General features: G+C 38.0%; 1 protein-coding gene across 1 annotated transcript in view; it reads left to right on the forward strand.

Annotated features, from left to right (window-relative positions):
* Nucleotides 1-703: 703 nt before the first annotated feature.
* Nucleotides 704-27,814, forward strand: part of uvrag (UV radiation resistance associated gene) — a 118,512-nt gene continuing 91,401 nt past the window's right edge. Inside the window, exons 1-6 of the mRNA XM_065259668.1 lie at nucleotides 704-1,051; nucleotides 6,400-6,517; nucleotides 6,908-6,942; nucleotides 12,706-12,867; nucleotides 12,969-13,043; nucleotides 13,165-13,250. Coding sequence (XP_065115740.1) covers nucleotides 944-1,051; nucleotides 6,400-6,517; nucleotides 6,908-6,942; nucleotides 12,706-12,867; nucleotides 12,969-13,043; nucleotides 13,165-13,250 — 584 coding nt within the window. The 5' untranslated portion in view covers nucleotides 704-943. The remainder of the gene's footprint in view (nucleotides 1,052-6,399; nucleotides 6,518-6,907; nucleotides 6,943-12,705; nucleotides 12,868-12,968; nucleotides 13,044-13,164; nucleotides 13,251-27,814) is intronic.

The raw sequence follows: 27,814 nt of genomic DNA on the forward strand, positions 1-27,814 counted from the left end.
AAAATATTCTAGTGCTTGGCATACCTAGAAAGATATAAGTTCATTATAAAACATAGCCATGCACTAAAATATCTTAGTTTTAGATTTTTTCGTGCTTGTTTTGTCTTATTTGAAATCATTTGAAGTAATCCCGAGAGCCCTTAAAAAACCTTCTTGGGCCCTGGTTAAAAACACCGGTTTTGTATATTATACATTTGCGCCCTCTTGTGGTTCTGTTGATATTTAACATCTAAATTGTGACAAACATAAAGCAAACGTTAAGATTTTCAATAAATTTTAGTTTATTCAGGTAATATTGTCTTTATTTAACGACTTTAAGAGTACATTTTATTAATTCAGTTTATCAACAGTATACATTAACAAATCGTAGTAATCACTATAACATACTAAAGCATACTACAATTTACTCATATACTAGTATAATACACAATTTTTTTTATGTGGGTTTTTTTGCACATCTTACATTGTATGCTCGTCCAATACGTCACACAACGGTGCAGATCCTGCACTCCTCCCCTCCCGCCGTTTGGATCGCGTAACTCCAGCCCCTCACTTCCTCATATTTGTACCAACAGAGCACAGCCACAGCGTGAGTTTCTAAATGCCTCTCCCACCCCCTTTCATATGATTGACATGCTCTAAACCAATCACATCTGGCTATAGTTTAAATCTCTTTTGATTGACACTTCCCTCAACCAATAGAAGTCATCTGAGGGTTTGCCATCAAGGTCGCGGTAATGGCTTCCTAGGCAAGACTTACTTTGTTTATGCCGCGGTACAGAGCGCGTTAGCTGAATTTACCGTCCGTATAATACATCATTTGACAGACCTATTCGTTTTAAAAAGAGAGCTTTGAATCTGACCCCGGGTGCCTGGGAGTTTCTCGCCGATGTGACTGAGGTTCATGACTGAATGAGGCGATCGCCCGTGGTGCCGTAGAAGGATGAGCTCCAGCACCGGTCGGGATCTCGCCGTGTCCGCTGGTTCTGCTGTCAGCAACCCCGGAGCGACATCATCAAGAGTCCTGCATGTGGAGCTTACATCACAACAGGTACATCTGGAAGTCCCACATTTTTTGATCATTATTGATCCAAACATAAGCGTTAATCGTTTGTGAATGCCTAACGGATCTGCTTGTGCATGTCACATGTCTACACCGGATGATCATAACACTGGGCCTGCAGCTGTCCAGCTTTGTGTTTATTAAAATTTATGGATGCATTGGGGTCTGAAATAGATATTACACTGGAGACATATTATTGCAATTTTAACCAAAATGTCTTTATTTGTTTCTGTTGTCTAATAAAGCTGTTATAATGCACTAGTATTTATGAGTTTTTGCACTTGGTCACTACGAGTCTCCAAACTACAGTATGCACCCTAGTGCTTATTTTTTAAGATAGGTAGGTAGAAAGATAGGTAGATAGATAATGTAATGTATTGTCGATATAATGATGCATACATTTGAAGATTGTTGAAGGTGTTTTTATATGTTGTATACCCATAGTAAACATGCCCTTCAACTCCCTCGACTGGTAGTGTGGAGTACAGTTATGTACAGTAATAGCCATGTCCTGCAGCAACTGTCTACTTAATCACATTGCTGTTTTCCGGGTATGAGTGTTTCGGGATGGCAGGTTTTTCCAGCAGAGTCTGTCCGTGACTTGGCATTATGGCAGGGGAATGTTGCATTACTGCTGCAGATTCTGTGAATCTGTGTGATTGTGTGATGTCATGGTTGCTATAAAGTTTAAAACTATGGTCAGTATACCCAAGTAATGTTCATCGTGCTGTTAAATGCAATTGCAGCTTGATGCTTACAATCCCTGGATGGTATAAGATTTTCATGCACTGCTCATGACATTGCAACCCTTCCTCTTTTTGGATTTATCTGTTTCATCATTTTCGAAAATCATGATACTTGTTTCAATAAGTAACATGCATTTACATTTTGCAGACACATTTATCCAAAGCGACTTGCAGTGCATTCAAGCTAAACATTTTATCAGTATTTGTATTCCCTGGGAATTAAACCCATGACTTTTCCCTTGCTTATGTTCCAATGCACTTGCAATGCTCTAACAATTGATTTATAAATAATCAGCTTCTGCTTCTATTAAAAATAGAAAGAATGATAAAATCTGAAACTAAATTTGCCTAAAAGTCCATGTCACATGTTAAGGGCCTGCCAGAGCCAGTCACACCTGTCTGCAGATTATTTTACAGTAAATGATGAAGTCATATGACACCTTTTTTTTACAGTTATATATCTGTCACTTGTGAGAATCGTATCGCTTGAGGCAAAGTCCTGTAGGGCCACCGCTTTGTTGTACTATAAACTACAGTATGACTTTGTAACACTCATGCCATTCATACTTTCAACTTTTAAAGTTAAATTGACATTTTGCATTTATTGGATAGGACGCTACACTACACATAAATAAAACGCATGAAGAAAAAGGAAATGAGAAGGGAAATGTGATTCGGAAAAGACTTCTTCGTTTAGGGATTCATGTCTAGCTCAAAACGTGCATAATTTTGGTTCCTTGCACACAAGTCTCTTCCTCTGGTTACAGTTTTGTTTGCATAAGATTTATTGACTTATTGGGTGTAATGCTTGATCTGGTGTTTTGGTTTCTATTAGCTGTTAGGAGCTTTAATATTGCTTTATAAAGGTAGGTTTAGTTATAAAATAAAGCCACAGGGGATTTCTATTCTAGTGCTAGTTAAGCAGACTGTTAACCTGTTAAAAACTAGGGTAGAGTGTATCACAACCTAACACATTTTAGATTTTAGCTCAATCGTTTAAAAAAAAGTGTTGTGTTTGCACATGCAACATGCACATCTCTGCTAAAAAAAAAAAATACTTAAAGGTTGTTTGTTGATCCATTATTGATGCAAACATAAGCGTTTATTGTGTGTGAATGCCTGACGGACCTGCTTGCGCATGTCACATGTCTACACCAATGATCATAACACTGGGCCTGCAGCTGTCCAGCGTTCTTGTACATTTATGCAGAAAGTAATAGAATTGCAAAAGTAACAACTTCTCATAGGTGGGGATTACTTGTAGCAGGTGGATGGTTTGTTTTAGCACTTGCTAGAAAATTAATATTTGAACACATAAAATGCAATACTATTTTATATGCAAGATGTGGATATTGTTTGTAAATCCGTCTGTAACTGATAGATATCCACACATCTATCCATCCATCCCTCATTTATGCATCCTTCTATAATGGATTGTTTACATTGTTTGCATTTCATTATTGTTGTATATTTGAGGCTTAAATGAAACACTTACACCTGGTTTTACAGACAAGGCTTAAGACTAGTTTCAAGATTCACACCAGTAACTTCTTTTACTAGTGCATGTTTACACATCTTAGTTTAACTAAGGCCTAGTCCTGGCTTTAGCTAAGCCTTGTCTGTGAAACCAGGCCCTAAAGTGTTAATGTGTTAAAGAGGCTTAGTGTTACAACTTAAACGTGCTTTGTAAAAATGTTTTCACGTCTAGTTAACAGTTGCTAGGAGTTGCTGACATGTTTCACAATTGTGCTATGTTTTGGCCAACAAGTCTGTGATTAAGAAAATATGAGGTTGGATTTGGTGACTTACACACCCAACTCAATAATTGAAATAAAGCATATGATATAGAAATATACTTTTATACCTCAAAAGCACAGATTGCTTGGCCCTGTGTAACTCGGATGTCCCTTAGGTCTAAAATGAGAAATGTACAAGAACTATGACTAAACAAAGTGTGGTTTCATTGGCTTCTAATCTTATAGGGCATCCCATGACTTAGATTTAGTATTCATTGCCTTGCAGGCCGTGCTAGACTGGACATTCTCTGACTGGTTGGGATAAAAGACTGAGGGTTAGAGAAACATGTCAGCAACTCCTAGCAGCTGTTAAAGGGGCTGTCCGTAAGTTGAGAAATCTCTAACCGTTACTGACACCAGTGGCCGTTATAGAAACTGCAGCCAGTCTCATGCTCGTACTCGGTGGGCACACTCGTACGAGCACGACCACAACAACCAGAGTTGCCATAGCAACCACAGACAGCTCATTGAGATTCACCAGCATGTTTACAAATGTAAGAAAAGTTACAGTACTGTAAGGTTATTGTTTGACAGACCATATTTTAGAAGTGCTAAAATTTTGTTGCAGTGCTACTTTATTTTCAACAGAAGTCTACTTCTAAAAGTTTTGTAACACGACACTGTAAAACACACTCCCGACACTCACAATCTTAATGCACTCCTGCTCTGAATAAAGATAATTCATATAAGAAAGTAACTTTTGAAACGGTCCTGTGCTACATGCTATCGTTAGCATTACACCACAAAATAAATGCTATCGTTAGCATTACACCACAAAAACAATAACATAATATATTACAGATGCCCTGTAACTATGTCTTACCTTTGCAGTAAAAAGGAAACCTGCTCAAGGTCTGTTTTCATACCCAGCGCTGACCGGAGCTCCCTCCAAGAATCAAATGCCAATCCGATGTTTAATCTTGTATTTTCCCCGACGGCGGTCACGCACTATTTTGGCCGCACTAGATAAGGATTTTTTTAAACTTACGAGGAGTTTCCATAAGTGTCTGGATTGTGCTGGAAGTTGGTCGCTTCTTTCCGTCTACAGAGTCCATTTGAAACATGCTAGCGATTGCCGCTGTTTACTAATGACTGCCGTACGCGTCTATATGGAACGCCCAGGAAGACGAGCACGCGCATGACGTCACATTTTGAATTTCGCGCCAATTCGGACCCGACTCCTTCAAACAGAAAGAGCCTACAGGCTGATAGAGACAACCGTGGAGGACACTCAAGGTGTCATTCTTTCTATTACATTATGGTTGCCTTATAAATATACAAATGAAAACTCTATCTTAAAGATTTTTTAAGTAATAACTTACATTCAGCCCCTTTAACTAGACTTGAAAAAATGTTTACACAGCAGGTTTAAGTTGTAACACTAAGGCTTTGTCCACATGAAGCCGGTGCATTCCCTATCAATCATTTTTTTTCCTCGTTCTAATAAAATAATCCGTTAACACGGCGTCGTCTCAAGAAATATCTGCGCACACACGAAACCACTGAAAACGACTGAAATCGGTGTAGTATATATGACAGACCAGTATGGGGCGCTGTAATTCTGCCACAGATATACACTATACACGGAGAAGAACACTTTGAGCATGCGCATAACCTTGCGTGCTGTACACGAACCAAGAAAAGAAAAAGTGATGGCGAATGCAACAACTTCAAGAGCAAGAGTCTTTCTCCTGGTTGTCTTCCGCGGTGGATCTAAGAGCATGTGGCATATGGTGTTTTCCATTATCGCTTGTTGCTCACCACAATTGCATAGAAGCAATAGATTTTGCTGTAATAAAGCTAGTAGGCTTAGTAGCTTCTGTAGCACGAACACAATCATGTAGTCCGCCATTATTGTTGTTGCTGTTACGTGTGATGCTGCCGACACGTGATGTGATGACGTTTTCGCTTCACAAAATATACGGATTGGCCCTACACACGTAATCGCAAGGGTGTCGATTTCAGATTTATCCACTTTAGGACCCGGTTTAAAAAAATATCGGTTTCAGTCTCCCAAAACGCCGGATCCGTGTTGACGAAACGCAAATACGATAAAAAATGTATACGTATACAGTGATTCGCGTCTCCGTGTGGACAGCCCCTTAGTCTCAACTGTAGGCTGCCACCATGTATATTTGATCACGTTCTCACTTTTAACTCTTGTTTTTACCTGCAAAACTCTAAACTAAACTTTTCCATGCCTACAAACTCCTATTTTCCACGTCTATTGAAAGTAGTGTATTTGTGCCCAGTGTGCAGCAATGATGTCATGTTCGAGTCAGGGTGGAGCACTTGGATTTAGTAATTTAACGCGAGACTCACAATGATGTCTTGTTGGTTTGTTCATATTTTGAAAATCTCATGTATTGCATGTGGTGAAAAATGCAAAACATGAGCAAATTTTGAAAAAGATCTTTGTTATGGTGCATGTGCATATGTGTCAATGGTCATTCTTACATAATACATAAATTATAATGTGATGATAATGTATCCAAGATTTCAAGAGTTCATTTTCAAAAAGGCAGGGTTGAGGAAAGCACACTGCTTATGAATTAAAGATTATGCTGCATATCTTCCGTTTCTACTGTTATAAAAAGCTGTATATGTTTAATGGTCTGAAAATCTACACCTAATGCTAAACCATAAAGCATGTATCGGCCTGTGTTCATACACAGCAATTCAAAGTGAAGCAATAATGAAACAGAATGTCAACTGTGCCGATCTTATTGGCCATCTTATGTATCATCTTTCTCTGTTCAACTCTCTCCAACCTTTTTTTTTATTCGTCCCACAGAGGCGATTACGTCACTTGAGGAGCATCGCGGCCCGTAACATTGTAAACAAGAATGGATCACCTCTACTGGACACTTACTTCACCCTTCATCTGTGCCAGGATGATCGAATATCACGAGGTAACCGCGGCCAGACGAACTGGCTGGAGCTCTTTGACTGTTTGGCCAACAACAGAAACCCAGTTTATCATTTAAAGCTGCAGTGTGTTGTTTCTGTGTCACTAGACGCACCATGACTGTCTGTTTTCAATTAGATTGTCATTATTCAATATACTGATTAGTCCGTACCCAAATTTTGATTACTAAATTGGCACAAAAAAAGTAATACATTATTTTAGTATTGCATTTTATCCAAACACTTATAGTTTATATTTTTGATAATCTTCCCTTATCTTATGGGCGGTGATGTACTGTAGTGGTTTGTCTGGGAACTGAAAGGTTGTAGGTTTGATTGTGCTGAAACTTTTAACGTGTCTGCTAAAAAGGTTCTGTTTCGTTCTTCTTTTCCAGACTTTTATAAGAGTGAAGTCATCCGAGATTCATTGGTGAGTATTGTTTGCTGTTTGGTCATCATACAGTAATATCTCGAGATGCGAAATAAAAGGCAGCGGATTTTAGCATAGTAACAATCGTGATATTACATCTCATGACATAACATGGCAAAAGCACTAACACATCAGTCTCATAAAAGGTGCATTACTCATGTAAAATATGTAATATGTAAAAATCTAAAAGCTAAATTATAAAATCATGATTAGTTCTGATCCTGGATTCTGATATTTACAACAAAGCCTGTTGTAAAACATCCAAATGAACCACACTTCTGACCACATTAGATACCACTGTGTGTATTTGTGTTCTCAGTGGGTATCCTGGTTGCTTCACTTCCACTTCTCTTAGCCATGTCCTCGCTATTGTTTCCCAGAGGATGATGTGTTCGGATCGCTCACTTGGCTTTGAGCAAGCTTTACACTGGGGCTTAGATTAAAGAAAAATGTGATATGCGCTAGCATGCTAAATAATGCGATATTCGATATGCAATGCAATATTTTTTTCTAAAATCAATTTAAATTGTATTAAAAAATATTTAAAGGGGCCATGGCATGAAAATCAGACTTTTTCCCTGTTTAAGTGCTATTATTGTGTCCCAGTGCTTTTATCAACTTAGAAAATGTGAAAAAGATCAACCTAGTAACTTAGTTTTGATAAACCATTCTCTACAAGCACATGAAAAAATAGGTCGTTGAAATTTGGCTCTCCTTATGATGTCATAAGGAGCTCTTATTATAATAATACCGCCCCTTATTCTGCACTATCCAACCACAGCACTGCCATCTAGTGCAGAGCGAAAGAAAATAATTCACAGCACAATTGAGTTTCAATTTCAACAAACCACCATCATTGTGATCAGTGTTTGCACTTCATCCGCTCATTTCCATTTTAAAGGACACACCCAAAATGGCACATTTTTGCTCACACCTACAAAGTAGCAATTTTAACATGCTGTAGTAAATTATCTATATGGTATTTTGAGCTAAAACTTAACATATGTGCTCTGGGGACACCAAAGATTTCAATGACATCTTAAAAAAGTCTTGTAACATGGCCCCAATGACCAATTTCATAGTTCTGGGAAAAGAAAGCTTAACAACAGTGTCTAAAAGTGAACAGCCAAGTTTTACGGCTGCATAAAACAAAAACAGACATTTTAACAAAAATAAATATCACCGCTATATGTACAGTTGCACACGCCCGCATATCCCAGCTAATATCTGCGTGCCATACCCTATATTATCCACATTTGAAGTATGAAAATTCAATAGCTCCTGCATTTCGCAATGGTTTGTAGTAAATATCAGAATAATAGACTGTAAAAAAAGATGGACGATGCGACGGCGCTTCCTTCCATTATAATGAATTGAAGCCAAAAATGTCTGACCATGGGCACTGCCGTGTTAAGTAAAAACGTCAGTTTGGAGCCAGGGCATGCGCAGAAGGAATCGTCCGTGGAGCTAGAGGCGGAGCCGCGGTATCAAACTTTCGCCCAAAAGCTCACATGCCCAAGTTTACCACGGCAATAATTTCTATATCATATTACTAGCTAAAATGAAACTTATCACAAAAAATAAACAATTGAACTTATATCATGATTATGATAACAACTACCTTAAAGGACCAAAACCATCTTTCGGAAGATTTTATTGGAAGTGTAAATATTTTTTATTTAGAGCCAAGTCCCATTCGTTTGCATGGACAGGGCGGGGTTTATGACTTGTACTGCAGACAGCCATCAGGGGAGATCAAAGAGACAGCGGCTTCACTTTTCAAGATGTGTAAAGGCACACACGATCACAATATGTACATAAGCGAGATTTCGATTCTTCGCAAAAGTGCACTGCCATACTTAAGACTGTGTATCTTGCTGCACCTGGAGAAATGTACAGCTAGCCTTTTTTTTGCTAAATAAATCACAGAACCGGAGTGGTCTTGTATTACCCTGAAAGGCCGGCCGTATATTATCCCACTTATACTCTGCTATTTGTTACATAAATATATATACACAGAATATTTATTTGATATATGTTTTTTTTGTAAGAAATGCAAACCTACCGCAAGGAATAAATATTTCCTAGCAGATTTAAGTCAAGAGTAGTTCAAAGAAGTTAAAAGGATAAACAAGACAAACATGCATTTGGTTTAATTTTGCACACAAAGATATTCAATTTATTTGAAATTATCAAGTAAGGATGACTTGCAGTACCTGATTTGCTAGTTTTAAGCAGTTGTTCTGTGAAAAACAACCCTTGGTATGATGCCACTGGCCAATCAGAACCTAGCAGAGAGTGGTGTAATAAATTACTGTAAAGCAATTATACATCAAAGTGTAATTTTCTTCAAAAACTATATGAATCTTTTAAAGTCTTGCAGTCGTTTTGCCTTTTCATAACATGTGTGGCTAATTTAAAAGCTACTTTTTTTGTCACAGCTTCAGTTTTGATGTAATAATGGTAACTATAGAAATTGTAACAATGACTTACTGCCAAAAATTACAGCCCCCTTTACAGCGAATTGGCTGATGGCTTTTAGATTAACAGGTCTCATGTGATCATCATTATAATAAGAGGTGTAATCAAAATAAATAAAGGAAAATGCTTTATATATAGCAGGCCTGTCAGTGCCTTCGAAAATGCAGATCTGTCTGTATAACCCTTGTATTAAAGAGCTGAACTCCAGTTTGTCATTATTTCCAAAAATTAAGTTATCAGGACTTCATCTCATACATATGGCACCATCACCTGCATGCAAAAAAAATGCATTATTACCGCTTCCAGAACGACTATGTCATCTACTGATGTAAAACAGGTTTGCTAAATAGGCTTCACACTGGTCACCTTTCACTTTTTTGATACAGTTCCTTAAGTTTAATTCGCTTTAAACGGATGTGGCCCCATCCTTAGAGATTGGTAGGCTGTTTAATGACCAAGCCACTCTGTCCAAGCATGTAATTATGCTGAAAAACATACCAACTGCTAAACTGTGAAGAGAATAACATCACAAGCCTGTTAAACCATATGATTATCATCAGACGTGTGATTTATACAGACATGTCTCACATGTCGCGCTTTACTCTGACCCTAATGGGCGTTTTGAGGGTGGTGATGATTTGATATGGTACAGGCTATTACGGCTGGATCTATTACTGTGGTTTTGTGCAAAAACACACCCTCGATAACAAGATAATTGCTGTTGAGACATCAATTTTTTGGAGTGTGCATGTCTGTAATTTAGTTTCGTCTCCACGGCATGTTTCTGCTAGTCACCAAAGTCACTAAGGCAGAAAAGATCATTGACAAAATCTCAACAGAATTCATTGGTGGTCTTGACTCAGATCGCGACCCCTAAGTGCAGGGTTCCCACAGGTCCTTGAAATCTTTGAAAGTTTGTGAATTTGGGGGAAAAAATTCAAGGCCTTGGAAAAGTTTTTGAAAATATACATACATAGACACAGGTCATTGAAAGTGCTTGGATCTATTTTATGCTTTAAAAAATCCATATTATTCCCTGTGTAGTGTAGGATAATATGATTAAAATTCTAGACTTTTTAAGCACACATGCTAAACTGTTCACTTTAAATGCTTCTGTATGCGAATGTTGATTCATACCAAAATGCTTTTTTGTATAGTTGTGTTTGACAAATGAAAACGTCTCGTGTTACGTATGTAACTGTTGTTCCCTGAGAAGGGAACGAGACGCTGCGTCTCCCTTGCCATACTTCCTGCATCCCTGTAACGCAGTCTTTGGCAATATTTCAGATAGCGATATACTTCCTGGCTGCCGCGTCACCCTGTCTTTGTCGTTAAGCCTCACCATTGGTTGAATTTGATATACACATTCAGACGCACTTAACCCTGGAGGCGTCCCCAAAGTGTCACCGCAGTGACGCAGCGCGAGTTCCCTCGAAAGGGAACTGTAACAATGTATCTTAAAAGGTAACACGATGTAACCTTGCTTTCCCTTGAAATGTGTCCCCACATTTAGTCCTTGATTTTGAGGGTATTGGACCTGGAAAGTCCTTGAAAGGCCCTTGAATTAAGCATTACAACAATTTTGTATTCTGTGTAGTAAAGAAAGCACGCGATCAACTTTAAAAACAATTTTTAAATACAAACGTTACCCTGCGATCAGTTTTATTTGAAGACAGGCATCCTTGACCACATTTTTGGTCGTTGCATCTAACCTCAGACCACCTAACTTCCCCCATTTTCCTTTCTCACAGCCATTCTGCCCCTTTCCATTTGACCTTTGTTATGATAGTCATGTAGTCCCGCTTTCATTTCATCACTGTGTTGATGTTTTGTATTAATTTCTGCTGACCTAGTCATCATTTATATGAGCTTTGTCAGCCGCACATCCTCCTGAAGGAAGAGCTCTTTTTTGCCTCCAGTTTTTTGCTGATGTGTGTTTCGGTGGTTAGTCTTTGAAAGCTTGGCTTCATTTTGCTGCATCATTGACAATGCTTATTATTCCACGCTTATGCATTATTTATAAAAAACAATATGCTTTACAATTTTTAATCATTATATATGTGTATGCTGAATTTTTGTCATTAGTTAAAACACAAAGACCACAGATGCAAAACCCTCTATGTGTTTTCTTGTAAATGAGCGTTTTTTATCAGGGTCTTATGTATGGGTTCAGTAATTTCACTTGAACGGCAATGAAACGGTTATTATTTTCACAAATGTCACTTTAGTAATTCCATTGGTCTTTTGCTGCAAAACCCTTTGAAGGGATAGTTCACCCAAAAATGAAAATAATGTCATTAATGACTCACCCTCATGTCGTTCCAAACTCGTAAGACCTTCGTTCATCTTCGGAACACAGTTTAAGATGTTTTATATTTAGTCCGAGAGCTTGTTGACCCTTCATTGAAAATGTACATACGGTTTTCTGTCCATGTCCAGAAAGGTATTAGAAACATAATTAAAGTAGTCCATGTGACATCAGTGATTCAGTTAGATTGTGATAGCTTTTAGACTAAAGTCACATGATGCGGATGACGTGGCTGACGTGTTATCTGGTGCGCCCCAGCTGTTTTTTTTTTGTGCGCCCAGGTTTCGTTTACAGTCTGAGGGAGACGCACGCTGTAAGTTTGAAGGAAAAAAATGTGCAAACATGTCTGAGGATAACATGTCATCCACGTCACTGCAGTCACGTGACTTTAGTCTCACGCATGCACTTCACAACAGACGTGGAAGAGAAGACAATGCTGAATAAAGTTGTACTTTTTGTTATTTTTAGACCAAAATGTATTTTCAATGCTTCAACACATTCTAACTGACCCACTGATGTCACATGGACTACTTTGATGATGTTTTTATTACCTTTCTGGACATGGACAGTATACCGTGCGTAGATTTTCAATGAAGGGTCAACAAGCTCTCGGACTAATCATAAAACATCTTAAACTGTGTTCCGAAGACGAATGTCTTTGGAACGATACAAGGGTGAGTCATTAATGACATTATTTTTTATATTTTTGGGTGAACTATCCCTTTAAATACATGCAAAAAAATCTAATTCAGACAACAAAGCTGTATTTCTGAATGGCCTGAGGCTGGGATTAAGTGGATTAAAAGCGAAAGTATTTGATCCCAATTTTGACGGAGATGATGTTTAGCGTTGCATCTGAGCTCTTCACATCCTCATGTCATTCCATATTTTATCCTATTAGACTTTCAAAGATAATCAGCCAGCAAGACTAACTTAATTTACTTTATTTGTTTTTGTGCATTTGTGTTTTTCAGAACCCAACATGGCGTAGTTTAGATTTCGCCATGCTGCCTGACCTTTTAGACACATCTGTGTCGTGTTTTGTGGTGAGAATATGGGGTGGGAGGGGGGAACACTTTCAACTGCTCATTGAGTGGAAGGTCAACCTGGACGGCCTCCGATACACAGGACAGCAGGTGAGGAAACCAAAAACACATCATTCTTCCCATCACAAGCAGATGTACATTTTTATTGAATTTCACATCCAAAAACATTTTTTACGATTTTGTTTTTTTAGATTCGCTCCAGAAACCCAAATGAGATCATCTTTGGATTGAATGATGGCTACTATGCAGCTGAGTTTGATCAGAAGGTATTTTTCAACCCCTGGAGTAGACTCCAAAATTAAGTCCAGGCTGTATTCTGACCTTTATCAATTTCTTGCACGTTAAGAGCCGAGTCTGGGTCTGATGGTTTGTTTGTTTGTCCTACAGGAGACATCAGACAGGAAGAAGAACAGTTTGCTCCAGGTGGACCAAAGCTCTGTTAGAAACTCCTACAGTGTTTTCTCTCTGCTGAGGTGAGCCTTATTCGATTTAAAGGGAAACAATTTTTTATATAAAATCGCAAAACAAAGTTATTTTCTATTCCACCAATACCAAAAATAAAGTACGGGGTTATCCATAATAGATATTAACCTATAGAAGTCTTATAGATGGTCGAACACCAAAAAAAGTATAAGATTATTTCATTAAAGGACCCAAGGTAGATGTTTGACAGATAAATGCTTACATTTATGCGTTTGGCTGTCGCTTTTATCCAAAAAAGCAGATATATCTGTGTTTGTGTTTCCCTGGGTTCGAACACATGAGCTTTTCAGCTGCTAACACAATGTTGTACCACTGAGCTATATAGGAATTTACCTAAAAATTGGATGTAGAATGGAACAAGCTCATATTCAATGTAAAATGAGCTAATGTTGACTCTTGTATTTCATACAACATTTGTTTTGACCCCATGCTCATTTTGAAAGTCGTTTCCTCAGTTGCATTATTCCTCCATTCCCATTTGAAATGCAATTCCCTTCCTTGCAAATCCCCTTTGTAACCGGCAGATAGCGCTCTGTGTCTTCCAATGCTGGAGGGCGATGTATCATCATTTAGCCAAAGATGATTAATGTTTTCGCTGTCTTGGATTACAGTAATCCTTGGATGAAAGAGTTGACAGATGAGGATAGCAGGAAGAAAATATTCCACCGTGTCATATTTTGGCAGATTCAGTCAAGTGGTCCATTGGGGCCATTTAAAGTTTTCTTTATATTCTGCTGTAGCTTTACCAGCCCACTAGGTGGCAGCAGTTATCTTCCAATACAAGCAAGACAAGTTGAATTGTCTGACCACTTTTCCACATTTAGATTTACTTGCCTTGTCTCAGACACACAGAGACGCAGTTTTGCTGTATTACAACGTTATTAAATTATGTGTATGAAAGAATCATCTTTGATCGCTCAGATGTTGATATCTTCTTCGCCAAAACCCATAAACACCCAGACTTATTTATTTTAGAGGTAGAGATTTATATACGCGCTAAATTTGAGTATGAGTATCGGCGGGCTCGGCTCTTTCTGGTGCAGTTTGTTCATATTTCTTCTCCTTTTCTGTGGAATTTGGGGCAGTGCTGTAGTGGGGTGATATAAGGGTAGATGGAGGTTCCAGTGATGGTGTTTGTGAGTCTCTTGCTAGTTTTGATTAGGAGTCTGTGCAATATCTCAACCTTAGGTGGGCTCGTGTCTTGGCCGATATTCAAAAATCTTATACAGCCACAGACAAAATTGAGGTTTTGCGTTTGATCATCATTTCTTAATATATTTTGACCGTTTCTGTCCAGTGTCTGTTGGATTCTTCTAACTAATCCAGCAATGTAAAACAGTGAGAGCATGCCAAGACTTTTGCTAAAATATTCATAGTATATTCATAGTAAAAACTTGTTTTATTGCAGTATTTAAGATCTGAAAACATTGCATCTTTTTGTTAAGTTTGTCTTGTTTCGGTTTTCTGCAAGGAAATGCAAATAAAAACATTAATGCATTATGAATATGACACACAAATGTTGTTGGTAGTTGACTGAGTATAAACACATACCTATAAATAGTAAACTTAGAAATAATCTCGAAGTGATCTCTTAATTTTTTTCACGCCTGTAGGTTGAATATTTGTGTAAACACACCAGTAGATGAGTAAAATGCTTTAAAGTTGTAATATATCATAACTTGTTTATACTTCACTATGTATACTGTACATTTGTAAATTGTAATTTTATAGCTGCAAATTTTTTAAAGCTGCAAATTTAAACTTTCGCCTCTCTCTCGCCAACTGTTGCATAAAATAAAATAAAAAAATAGCAGGTTATTTGCAAACGTTATGTATCTTCTTTATGTGCATTTAAAACATTTCCCCAAATAATCGACCCGACGACTTCAATTAATTTGCACACTGATTGTTTATGAACTTGCTTAAAGGGATAATTCACACGAAAATGATTCATTTACTCACTCTCATATTGTAACAAATCTGTATAAATGTCTTTGTTCTGATGAACATGAAGAAATATATTTTGAGTAGTGTTTGTAACCAAACACATCATGAGCCCCATTCACTTCCATAGTAGGAGAAAAGAATACTATAGAAGTGAATGGGGCTTATGAAGGGTTACAAACGTTCCTTAAAATACAGTATCTTCCTTTGTGTTCATCAGAACAAAGAAATAGGTTTGTAACAACATGAGAGGGAGTAAATGATGACAGAAGTTTCACTTTTAGGTGAACTGTCCCTTTATCTTTTTCCCCGCAAAGCGTTTAAAAAAAAATGTCAATGCCTTTCATAAAATGTTCTTCTTTAAATATATATAAACATACAATATATCAAATGTAAAAACAGACCCTGGCATTGGCAGGGAAGCGTTTTCTCTTAAAGGTGCAGTGTGTAAATTTTAGTGCCATCTAGTGGTGATGTTGCAAATTGCAACCAACAGCTCAATCCATGGCTTACCTCTCATTTTTGAAACGCATAGAGAACCTATAATAGCCACCACAGGACAAAAATGTCATTGTCAGAGACAAAAATTTGTAAAAATTGTCCGTTAAGGCCTTCAGGAGAAACATGGCGACACTTCCATGTAAGGAGAACCTCGGTGTATGTTAATAAAAACGGCTCATTCTGAGGTAATAAAAACATAAGCTTTATTATGAAAGGTCTTTATACACCACTGATAATATAGTTATGTATATTATATTGCATTTCTGACAAGAGACCATTCAAAAAGTTACACATTGCACCTTTAATTGACGAGTTAACTTGTCAATGACGGGGAAAGAGTTAATATCTGATTTTGTTTATTTTTAACAGCTTTAGATTTAGATAATCTGCAGCTCTTAATCTCTGGAAAAACTCTCTTGCATATTAGGTTCCCGGGTTGAATCGTGGCAGCTTTTAGGATATATTTGTTTTTGATTGACATTTTCAGAGATACACTGTAGGCCTTGCTCCATCTGACAAGCTTGTTTTGTGCAAAAACAAAACGGAGAATCAGGTCTTATAAAACGACTCATTAAACAAAATATAAATCTTTCTTTTCCTCGTACGATTTATCTCACCCGAGGACGGGCAGCCTGACTGTCAATTTATTGGAGGGCGCTTGTGGGAAACTAATGGTGATTCAGCGAGCCGCAAGTCCAAGTTTCCCTCAGTTTTTATGATCATGTGTTAGGGAGCCGCAGTGTAAATGGAGGAAAAGCAAAGAATGAAATATAGCCAGTGTTTGCTTTAATATTGTTCACAGCCTCACCGCTTTATTCCTTCAGTTATTACCTCAAACTTTGGTTCTGGGTTTGTACATCCTCATCCAGGAAATGTTTTCAAAGAGGCTTAAGGTAGTTGAGGGAAATTCCTGCTTGCGTATGAATTCGACTTTTATCTCCCTTTACCCCTCGCTGTTAGTTCACACTGGGAACAATCAACACTCGAAATCCATTTTGAGCCCATCAGCGAAATGGTTGTAACTATGCTAACATTCAGGAACAGCTAATATGTTTGTCTAAAGTCCCAAGTTTTGGGGATATTTCCGATTTGTTTCTCTTTCATGGTTTTTCAAGCTTAGGAGCTTTTGCAGACGAATGCAAAAATAATTATTGTTTATGAACCCGTTTTCCAAACATCCCCCAGAGCAATGTTTTGAACATGCCTCAGTGTTTACACTTCACATACCTACAAAAGCTGTTATTCACTAAACTATTTTAACCTAAATCAGATACACGTTCGTCTTGCACCATTGTTTGTTTTTCACTGTAAGCAATGATTTATTCAACCACTGCTTCTTTTGATTTCCTCCACTCTTCTATCATTAAAGTAGCATTTGCAAGTTCAAGTCAACACTTGAAAGTTCAGGATGTAGCGTCTGACCCCGCGGTTGCCGTGGCGATAAGCTTTTCCTGCTTTTAACGCCTTTCGTTAGGTCGACGGGTCGTACGCTCCCCTGCTGAAGGGCATGGTTCTGGACCGGATTATCGGGTGGCGCGTAAGCCCCCCGAAACCCTAAAGCAACAATCTGGAGGACCGGTAACTCCTGCCATGCTTCACGAAAAAACAACCTCTGCCTTAATCTCCGCATCGCCAGCTTGAAAATAGATGCTGCTGTTTTGGTCTTTCAGGTCTTTGTGGGAGGTTGTGGTAATAACGGCACAGTGAAGACCCGAGGGGGTGTTGAAGCTCTGCGTATAGAGAAGGTTTATTAAAGGGATAATGTGCTTCAACATCTCATCACCTTCTAGAACTGTATACTGAGGTTAGATTTAAACACTTCTTAGGGAAGTCAGTACTCGGTTCTGAATATCTCAGACTGACTTTCCACATCTTTTATCTTATAGTTTAGTAAACAGATGCAGTTGGTTATAGTAGCCATTACTAAAGTGTTAGTTCACCAAAAAGGTCAGATTTGCTGGGATTTTTAAAACCTGTTCGATTGTGAAATCTGGATGCAGCGCACAGACACAAAGAGAATCTAGACTGATATTTCTCTCTTAAATCTTATGTTCGCACTCAGGGCCGGCCCGTCGAACAGGCAATACAGAAAAAGTTGCCTGGGGCCCCACGACAAGACAAGGGCCCTCCAAGCATAAAAAAGATTTTGTCATAAAACAAACCGCATAAACACGATCAGCAGGCAATATGCGCTGCATGCACAGAGACCTTTTTGATTAACCTAGGGATCAGAAAAACGGTAGGTTAAATATAAATACATAAAAAAATTAAAAATAAATGTCTATCACCCTTTATAAATTAACCCATATGAAATAAAGACTATTATACTATATAATTTACTATAGTAAACTGTGGTAAAATCCTTAGATACTAAAAATGTACAATAGTAAGGTTCAAAAACAGTATATGGTAATTATTCTGTATTAAAGGAATACTCCACTTTTTTTGAAAATATGCTCATTTTCCAGCTGCCCTAGAGTTAAACATTTGATTTTTACCATTTTGAAATCCATTCAGCTGATCTCCGACCTGGCAGTATCACTGTAAACATAGCTTAGCACAATCCATTGAATCTGATTAGATCATTAGCATTGCGTTCAAAAATGACAAAAGAGTTTCAATATTTTTCCTATTTAAAACTTGACTCTTCTGTAGTTAGATTCTGTAGTACGAAGACCGATGGAAAATTAAAAGTTGCCCGATTTTTTAGGCAGATATGGCTTGGAGCTATATTCTCATTCCAGCGCAATAATCAAGGACTTTGCTGCTGTACTATGGCTGCAGCAGGTGCAATGATATTACGCAGCGTCCAAAAAATAGTCCCCTTGGTAACTTTCAATAGCAGTGGTCTGTTTTCGGGCACTGCATATTATAATTGCGGAGCAGGGAAATTAGTCTTTTTTTAACTTAAAAAAAAGTTACAGCATTGCTTAATATGTTGCACTTAATAAAAACTTCTACACTTAAATATGTTTATTGTCAATTTTTTGCGATGTTTTAATTTCACTTTTTAAATTGAAGTGCTATGCCAATTTTTACAACAGTGGGGCCCATTTTCATGGTCACGCCTAGGGCCCCATAATCCGATGGACCGACCCTGTTCACACTACAAGAAAAGCATGGCGCATCATGCAAGAGAGAGCACGTCATTGCTTCCCTGCAAGGTCACATGTAAATAAATGGAGATTGTGACACATTAATTATTATTTTAAATGGAAACATTTATTAGCAAATACGCTAGCAGCTTTCAATACTCACCAGGGGTCTCATTTGTGAAACTGTGCGTAGGATCCTTACTAAAAGTTTACGTGCGCCCAAAAGCCAAAAAGGAAGTATGCCAAAAATGTTCAGATTAAAAAAATGTGCGTACGCACACCTGTAAGCAATGTTCCCTGTATAAATTACAGATCAACTGCATGATCAGTGTGCATATGCGAATCAGCCTCATATCCTGCCCTGCACACGCCCATTTTTAACCATAAATAGTCAATAAAACCTCTTTCTCCTATTGGTTGTTGTAAAAGTACTGATGTAATCATCCTGATTTTAAATCCCAAATATCAAACATATTTGATTATAAATGGCGAACAAGTCAAGTAAGAAAAATTATAAAATGTTTATCTAGTTAATCTTAAGTGTGTTATTTTATATGATGTTTCATATTTTTTGCATGTTTCGATTAGTAACGTACTGTTTACATTTATGAATTTGGCAGACACTTATCCAAACCGACTGACAGTGCATTCAAGCTCTACAATTTTTTAATCGCTATGAATTTTTTTTCAGCACATACCAATGTATAAATCATGATTATATAGACAGCTAAACGTGTAAATGATACGGCGAGTTAGCGCAGCCTGTGTCTATCTTTCATATTTGACCTTTGGTGAAAAGTGTTGTCAAGTCTAATCATTCTGGGTGTATGTAAAGTGCATTCTTTTAGTATTTTACATTAGATTACTCCATCTTTTGGCACGCACAGCGGAGTCGTGCATGCGCTTAATGCGTTTCCATGTCTGCTGGGTTGGATGGCTATAATTTTCTAGCACAAATTTATGTAACGCTCATAATGGAGCAGAGTCCCGAAGCTGTGATAATCTAACTCAGGGTGGAATTCAGCATTACAGCAGACAGCTGAATGTACTGAGAGACATTGATGTAGGGGTTAGCCGGACATGAAATGCCTCCTTGCCGTGAGTTGGAGGGCCTGATCGCTTGCAGGCCCGAAAACACAGCAAATCTGCAGCTTTCATGAATTAAGCTGGATGTCGAGAACGTCTGCATCTGGATTTGTCGGAGAGAATTTTCCCTTTTGGTCCAATTACAGAAAACATGTTTAATTTAAAACGTTTTGGCTCACGCTAAGGGGACGGCTTTGTTTATTAGATTAATCAGAAGGGTAGCAATTCTTTACAGCTGGAAATTTCGGAAAATAGGCAAGAGGCACTTTCCACAAAAGGGTAAACAAATAGGCCGTGAAACTCTTAAAAATTCAAAACAGAGAGGGTTTTTTTATCAAAGGATCAATGGAAAGTTAAGCTTAATGTTGAAAAAAAAATTCATCAGAAGGTCAAACTATACGTTTACGACTTCTTTTATTTCTGGTTCTTTTATATTTGGTTTGCAATTTTGGACTAAATATTCTAAAATACATTTTAAAATAATAATTTGTATGATTTTTGTTGTTTATTATTTTGCAACCAAATGTTTATTTCTAGTTGTTAAAATTGTATTTGGTGTTTTTTCCCAAATTAAGGACAATATCTTTCCTCACAACGTGTTACTTTCATGCTTTTGTAATTTCATGATAAAATGTATATATTTTTGCTTTAATGCTTCTGATCTGTACCTTCTTCACATTCACCCTGAACAACAACTAGGAACACACAGCTATCTCTAAATTTACTTCATTGAACAAAATTGAACGCAGATGATGTCATGGCGAAGTGTCAAAAGAATTGGCCGCCTGTCGGCAATGAGTAGGAATGTCGGAGCCCAAAGTATTTCCATACGGCACAATCTTATCTGTCTCTTTAGTACTGTAGACAATGCCGAATTCTGAGGTGTGTGGAGATGGAGTCATGTGTTGACATACTCCTGCTCTGAACTGCAGGTAGGGGTTCACTGTAGATAGTCGCGTGTTTGTTTTGCTATCCGTTCAGGCTCACATCCTTTTGAGTTGTTTGCACTCCAAATTTTCCATGTTGTATCACTTGTTCATTGTGTGCCGAAATTTTTTTTTTGATAGAAGATATTTGGAAGCTGGCTAAAATATGTGCCGTGTTTTCATAGATAATGTACCAGACAGTTATATTTTAGTTATTTTATCTGTTTATGCTGCATATATTGTTTTTTATTTTTAAGCAGAGAGTCTAATTATAAGTCTATAGTGAAGTCAGTATCAAAAAATGATGACTAAACATGCACTTTTTTGTATCTAAAGAGTGCATATTGCTATCTCACATATACATACTGTACAGGGGGTCCTTGAAATCCTTGAAAGTTTGTGAATCTGGGGAAAAAAATGTAAGGCCCTGGGAAGTTTTTGAAAATATACATACATAGATACAGGTCATTGAAAGTGCTTGAATCTTTTTTATGCAAGAAGTTTTCTGAAAAAATAAATCCATATTATTCTCTGGGTTAGTGTAGGATAATATCATAAAAATTCTACATACGTGCTAAACTGTTCGCTTTAAATGCTTATATATTTTCTGTATTTGAATGTTGATTTATACCAAAATGCTTTTTTGCATAGTTGTGTTTGACACATGAAAACATCTTGGGTTATGTATTTAACTGTTGTTTTCTGAGAAGGGAACCAGACGCTGGGTCTCCCTTTCCATACTTCCTGCGTCCCTGTAACGCCGTCTTTGCCAATATTTTGAGATAGCGATACACTTCCTGGCTCCTGCGTCACCCTGTCTCTGTTGTAAGCCTCACCATTGGTTGAATTTAATATACACATTCAGACACACTTACCCCTGGAGGCGTCCCCAAAGTGTCACCGCGGTGACGCAGTGCGAGTTCCCTTAAAAGGGAACTGTAACAATGTATCTTAAAAAGGAAACACAATGTAACCTTGATCTCACTTGAAATGTGCCCCCACATTTAGTCTTAGAATTTGAGGGTATTGGACCTGGAAAGTCCTTGAAATGTCCTTGAATTTGAAGTTAACTAAGGTGTAGGAACCCTATACATATCTGTACCTAAATAGTACATATTACTTAGGACCTTTTTAAAGGGTACAGACAGCTTTTGTACCTTTTATTCTGAGAATGCGATTAAGGATCTAAATAAAGATTCTGTATAACATAAATATTTTGTTCCACAGAAGATAGACATTTAAAGGCTTTGAATGACATGAGGGTTAGTAAATAACAATTGTAAATTTTGTGTAACTACAAACGCGTCTGGGATACTGAGTGTCTGTGTGTGTGACCCGTATCTCAAAAAGAAGTAAAGAGGTAAAGAGTAAGGAATGGCAAAGACAACATAACTCTGGCTGTCACCTGATATAAGGGCATTTATCAGCTTTTTGTACAAACAAAAAAGAGATGGAAAACATTTTTCATCCCTTCATTTCATAGATACCGATGAGACAGACTGTCTTTCATTTCCTCGCTTTGTCCTTTCCGCACACTTGAGCGCAAAATGATCCGTGGAATGTTCCGTGGAATCGGTTCCTTATAAATTGAAAGGTGATGTGATATGAGGAGGCGAAGAAAGTAACAAAAAATGAAGAACGTGGTGTTGAACAGACTTGTGTTTGTAAAGTCGGCAGTCCAAAATATCAATCTTAACAAGCAACAAACAAAATCACTGTCTAGCATGAAAAGATTTTTACACGCTTCTGTGGTTTTTAGATTTGGGTTTATGTTTTTTGTAAGATGTGACACATGAAGGCCTTTAAACCTCTCAAGCCTTATCTTTGTTTTCTTGATGAAGCATCTGTCTTTGTTTTCATTTCCTGTTTTATTTTGGATCTGATGTTGCGCTGCTGACTTGCAAACAAACAATAGCTGAGATTTATTTGGCTGTCACTGGTTGGTATATACATAAACACACAGAGAGCAGAAAATGTGGGGATATGAATGGAAGATGAAAAACGAGACAAAAGAAAGAAGGAAAACATTGTTTACAGAAATGTGTCTGTTCTGATTCCAGCAACTCTGCAATGAATTAATGCATGTTTCAGGTCAAGGAGTTAATGCTTTTCGGAGTTTATAGCATTCATTTTTTTAGCTCAAGTCATTTTTTTGCATTTGCTGTTGTGCATGTAAACCAAGCACAATTTTTTGCCACTGGAAAATCACAAGCGCTTTAAAATGTATGTGGATCTTGATTCATACAATGTCTTAAGAAAGTGTAAGTGGTGCTTGACCATAAAAACTTTTTACTGTTATGATGATAGGGTGATTTTGGGTTGTTACACATAATAAAAAATAAAAAATGTAATTTAAGCAAAATTTTACCATTATAAATTTGCAAAAGTATCCAAAAAATGTATTCATTGCCAACGTTTTGGCTTACTGGCTCATGTGAAAAGAGTCAAGATATTCACTCACCTGAAGGATTATTAGGAACACCTGTTTAATTTCTCATTAATGCAATTATCTAATCAACCAATCACATGGCAGTTTCTTTAATGCATTTAGGGGTGTGGTCCCGGTCAAGACAATCTCCTGAACTCCAAACTGAATGTCAGAATGGGAAAGAAAGGTGATTTAAGCAATTTTGAGCGTGGCATGGTTGTTGGTGCCAGACGGGTGTGAGTATTTTCTCAGTTACTGGGATTTTCACGCACAACCATTTCTAGGGTTTACAAAGAATGGTGTGAAAAGGGAAAAACATCCAGTATGCGGCAGTCCTGTGATGCTAAAGGTCAGAGGAGAATGGGCCGACTGATTCAAACTGATAGAAGAGCAACTTTGACTGAAAAAAAACACTTGTTACAACCGAGGTATGCAGCAAAGCATTTGTGAAGCCACAACACGCACAACCTTGAGGCGGATGGGCTACAACAGCAGAAGACCCCACCGGGTACCACTCCTCTCCACTACAAATAGGAAAAAGAGGCTACAATTTGCACGAGCTCACCAAAATTGGACCGTTGAAGACTGGAAAAATGTTGCCTGGTCTGATGAGTCTCGATTTCTGTTGAGACATTCAGATGGTAGAGTCAGAATTTGGCGGAAACAGAATGAGAACATGGATCCATCGTGCCTTGTTACCACTGTGGATGCTGCCGGTGGTGGTGTAATGGTGTGGGGGATGTTTTCTTGGCACACTTTAGGCCCCTTAGTGCCAATTGGGCATCGTTTAAATGCCACGACCTACCTGAGCATTGTTTCTGACCATGTCCATTCCTTTATGACCACCATGTACCCATCCTCTGATGGCTACTTCCAGCAGGATAATGCACCATGTCACAAAGCTCAATCATTTCAAATTGGTTTCTTGAACATGACAATGAATCACTGTACTAAAATGACCCCCACAGTCACCAGATCTCAACACAATAGAGCATCTTTGGGATGTGGGGGAACGGAAGCTTTTTGCCCTGGATGTGCATCCCACAAATCTCCATTAACTGCAAAATACTATCCTATCAATATGGGCCAACATTTCTAAAGAATGCTTTCAGCACCTTGTTGAATCAATTCCACGTAGAATTAATGCAGTTCTGGAGGCGAAAGCAGGTCAAACACTTTATTAGTATGGTGTTCCTAATAATCCTTTAGGTGAGTGTATAAATTTAAAAATGTATATACACATGTAAATTGCCCTATTTTTTACAATTTGATTCACCAGAAACTAAAGTGATTGTTGTGGTGTTTTGTGTTTTTAACTTCAGCCTGCATTTGATGTCTGAGCTGACTTGCCAGTTGCCAGGCAACCACCTGTGCCCTCTTCTGATTGGCTGGGTGAGATAGGTGTTGACTGGGAGACGGGTTGAGGGCTGATAAGAGTGCAGACATGCGTGAAATCTGATTGGGCGATAAATGCCGCTCACCTGGGGGAAGCGCCCTATCAGATTTCTCAATCACAGCAACGATAAAGCTGTCAAATCAAACTTATCGACGTGCCATATCACCCTGCATATAACAAGAGAGACACGGTTGATAAAAAATAATAATATTTTTCCTGTCGCTGTGTGAACTTGTTACAGGGTGGATTTTAAAGGCCTGCTGATTTATGTCCCGCTCGGCTCACACAGAGTGCTGCTGGGAAATGTGAGAGATTTTAAGAGGGAGGAAAACAGAGGCCCCAAATATGAGCAAGAGGGGTGTAGATTTCAATGTCAAGCTGTAACCGTCTTATTATACACCTTGCTGATTACAATAGGTGCATTATAGTTTTGTTGTAATAGGCAGAATTATCATCACTAATAAGGTTATTAAGATTGACTTGGGTTAGTTAAAACTAAGTCATTGGATGTGGTGAAGGTCTGTGGCAGGTCAGCTGTACTTCGTAGCAGATGCAGAGCATTTTAGTGTGGTCAAAAAGGACCAGGGTGGTCACGGGAAGGCTGAAACCTAATCCAGATGGATTGCTCGGGGAGTATTAGCCTGCATTGTTTCACCATGTTGATATTGGCACTTAACCTTTGTCAACAAACTGTTTGAATTCAGAAACACTAGTCATCGGAGAATGTTGATGGTCTTGATCAAAAGCTGGCCATGATGTCGTTCTTTCTCAGGTATCTGATTGGATCCTTTCAGTTTGATGATTGTTAAGAAATGGCGTGCGTTGTAATGAAGTCATCGGTCGGAGAGCTTCATGTAGAGGGGATCAACAGAACGGCCGTGTCACAAAAGACTCGTCACCCCCTATCAACTTGGCAGTTTCCAGAAAGTCTTTGCAGATGTGGAGATACAAGGCAACTTGGTAGATCGCAGCAGTTTCTATCAGCACGTGGAAGAAAAACTTTCCTCTTTACGCCCAATGCGGTGGTCTGTATTTCTTTGCCCAGGGTTTCTTGGAACCCTAAAACCCATTGAAACCAGTAATTGGAGACTGTTCCCTCTATAAACGTGCATTCTCGCCAGGTTTCATTGTGGCCGTTTTTTTTTCAAAAACATTTGGAGCTTAAAAGCTCAGTAGTTTGCCAGGGGTGTATGAATGAGCGTCTGCTTTGTGTGCAGTTTGTTTTTAACCCCGTCTATGTGCACTTTTGAGTCTTTTTGGGGGAGTCCAGCGGGAATGTGCTAATCCTACAGGCGGAGAAAGTCAAAAAGGGAGAGAGAGAGACACTGATGAAGAGAGAGAGTGAATGAGTTGTGTGGATGAATGGAGAGTTAGAAATAAGTGGATTGTATGCAGTCCCAGCAGTCGTTCATGAAATGCTCCCATGTGTGCCACTATGTTATAGTGTTACAATGGAAAAGGGTGAACAAAAAAAGTGTCAGAATTGGGTGTTTAAGTTTCCAATACAGTACAGGGATTTGGATTTGTGTGCATTTCACACAAAAGTCTCTATATCTGTCATACTGCACCTGTCACCAACATTTAGACATGTTTAAAGAGATGTTTTAGTTTTAGCAGACAGCGAAAGCATCACTGTCTTGCAAAAATGTATTTCTTACAAAAATCTGTGAATTATGTTGGTGTTCCTGTAAAGCTTTTTTTTTTAGCAAACTGGCCCAGCAAATTGATCTAATTTTGGACTCTAGCCACAGTTTTTTACTGTTATGGTGGGTTAATGATCCTGTAAATGGTTATAGTTTAGTTGGTGCTGCATCTTAAACTAGGATAGGAGAAATGATTTCAACATTGCAACATTTAAATTGTATGTTTTTTGGACTGGCTTTAAAAATAAGTTTAAAGCATATACTCTCCCAAATGTGACCGAATTTTTCTACTCCCAGTTGGTGTTGCTTGGCAGTGCTCTCAGATAGATAAAAATGATGACGTCTGTGCCTATGCAGTTGAACATCTGGGATTGAAGCCATTTTGTAAGGTTGTAAAACCAAATGAGTCAGAAAATGATTGTTCAGTGAAAATGAACAAGGAGACCCATGTGTAGTCATTATTAATCGCCTAATGAAGCTGTTATTTAGAAGTTTATATTAACAAGGCTGTTGCTTTTAGTGGGGTACAAACAAATGCATATAAACAATTACGCCGCATTCACACGGGGCGTAAGCGTTGACGCTTCCCATTCACTTTTAATGGGTGACGTCAAGCGTTGGCGAACTGAATTGTGGATCCGTCGGCGCCGCGTCAGTGCCGTTGCTCGCGGCAGAAGTTGAACATTTCTCATCTTTTCAAGCGGCAACGCGTGCGTCAGCCAATCATATCGCCTTATGCAAATAACCTAGGCAGAGCCAGCCAATTACGTTTATGGAAGACCGGAGCTTGTGTTGCGGCCACAGTGATTGGCTGTTGGCCACGCTTCAGACAAGCCTTCCGTTAAGCGGAATTTCCTGTCAGGGAAATTTAGTTTGTGTTCTCCGATTGCCACAAAATAAATCTAAAATATCATCATGTAAAATCAATTAGTGTTCACACATGGCAATTTTCATTTCCACATTTTTGTGTGCATGTTTGTTTGTCTCTTGTCATACTTGTCTAAAGGAATAGGTCACCCAAATATAAAAAGTTACTAATTTACTCAACCTCACGCCATCTCAGAAGACATTTTTACAGATTTGTAACAACTGAGTAAATGATGACAGATTTTTGGGCGAACTTTCCCTTTAATACTTGTATCCCTGTAATACAAGCAAAATTATATTTTTGTCAGAGAAAAACAATTCATATTTAGCTACAAATACGTCACATATCAATGAAAAATTTCTCAATGAAATCAAAACTTGAATATTTAAATTTTTTTAATGGAATATTGCATTGTTCATTATCAACAATTTATTAGTGTCATTATTTTTCATTATTGTCATTTTTTTTTAAGTTGCAATGAAATTTAAATTAAAACTGTTAGTTGTTTTGGAATGTTGTTTTATTTTTGCAAATTACGTATCTGTGAGCTTCATTATTTTTATTTTAAATTCATGTGCCCTCATAATCTTTAACTCTTTTCTCACCAGCGTTTAAAAAAAATTTTCCCAGCCAGCGCCAGCATTTCTTCCGGGTTTTATAAGTTGGG

Source organism: Paramisgurnus dabryanus, chromosome 10 (assembly GCF_030506205.2).
Source record: "Paramisgurnus dabryanus chromosome 10, PD_genome_1.1, whole genome shotgun sequence".
In the NCBI taxonomy this organism is placed as follows: Eukaryota; Metazoa; Chordata; class Actinopteri; order Cypriniformes; family Cobitidae; genus Paramisgurnus; species Paramisgurnus dabryanus.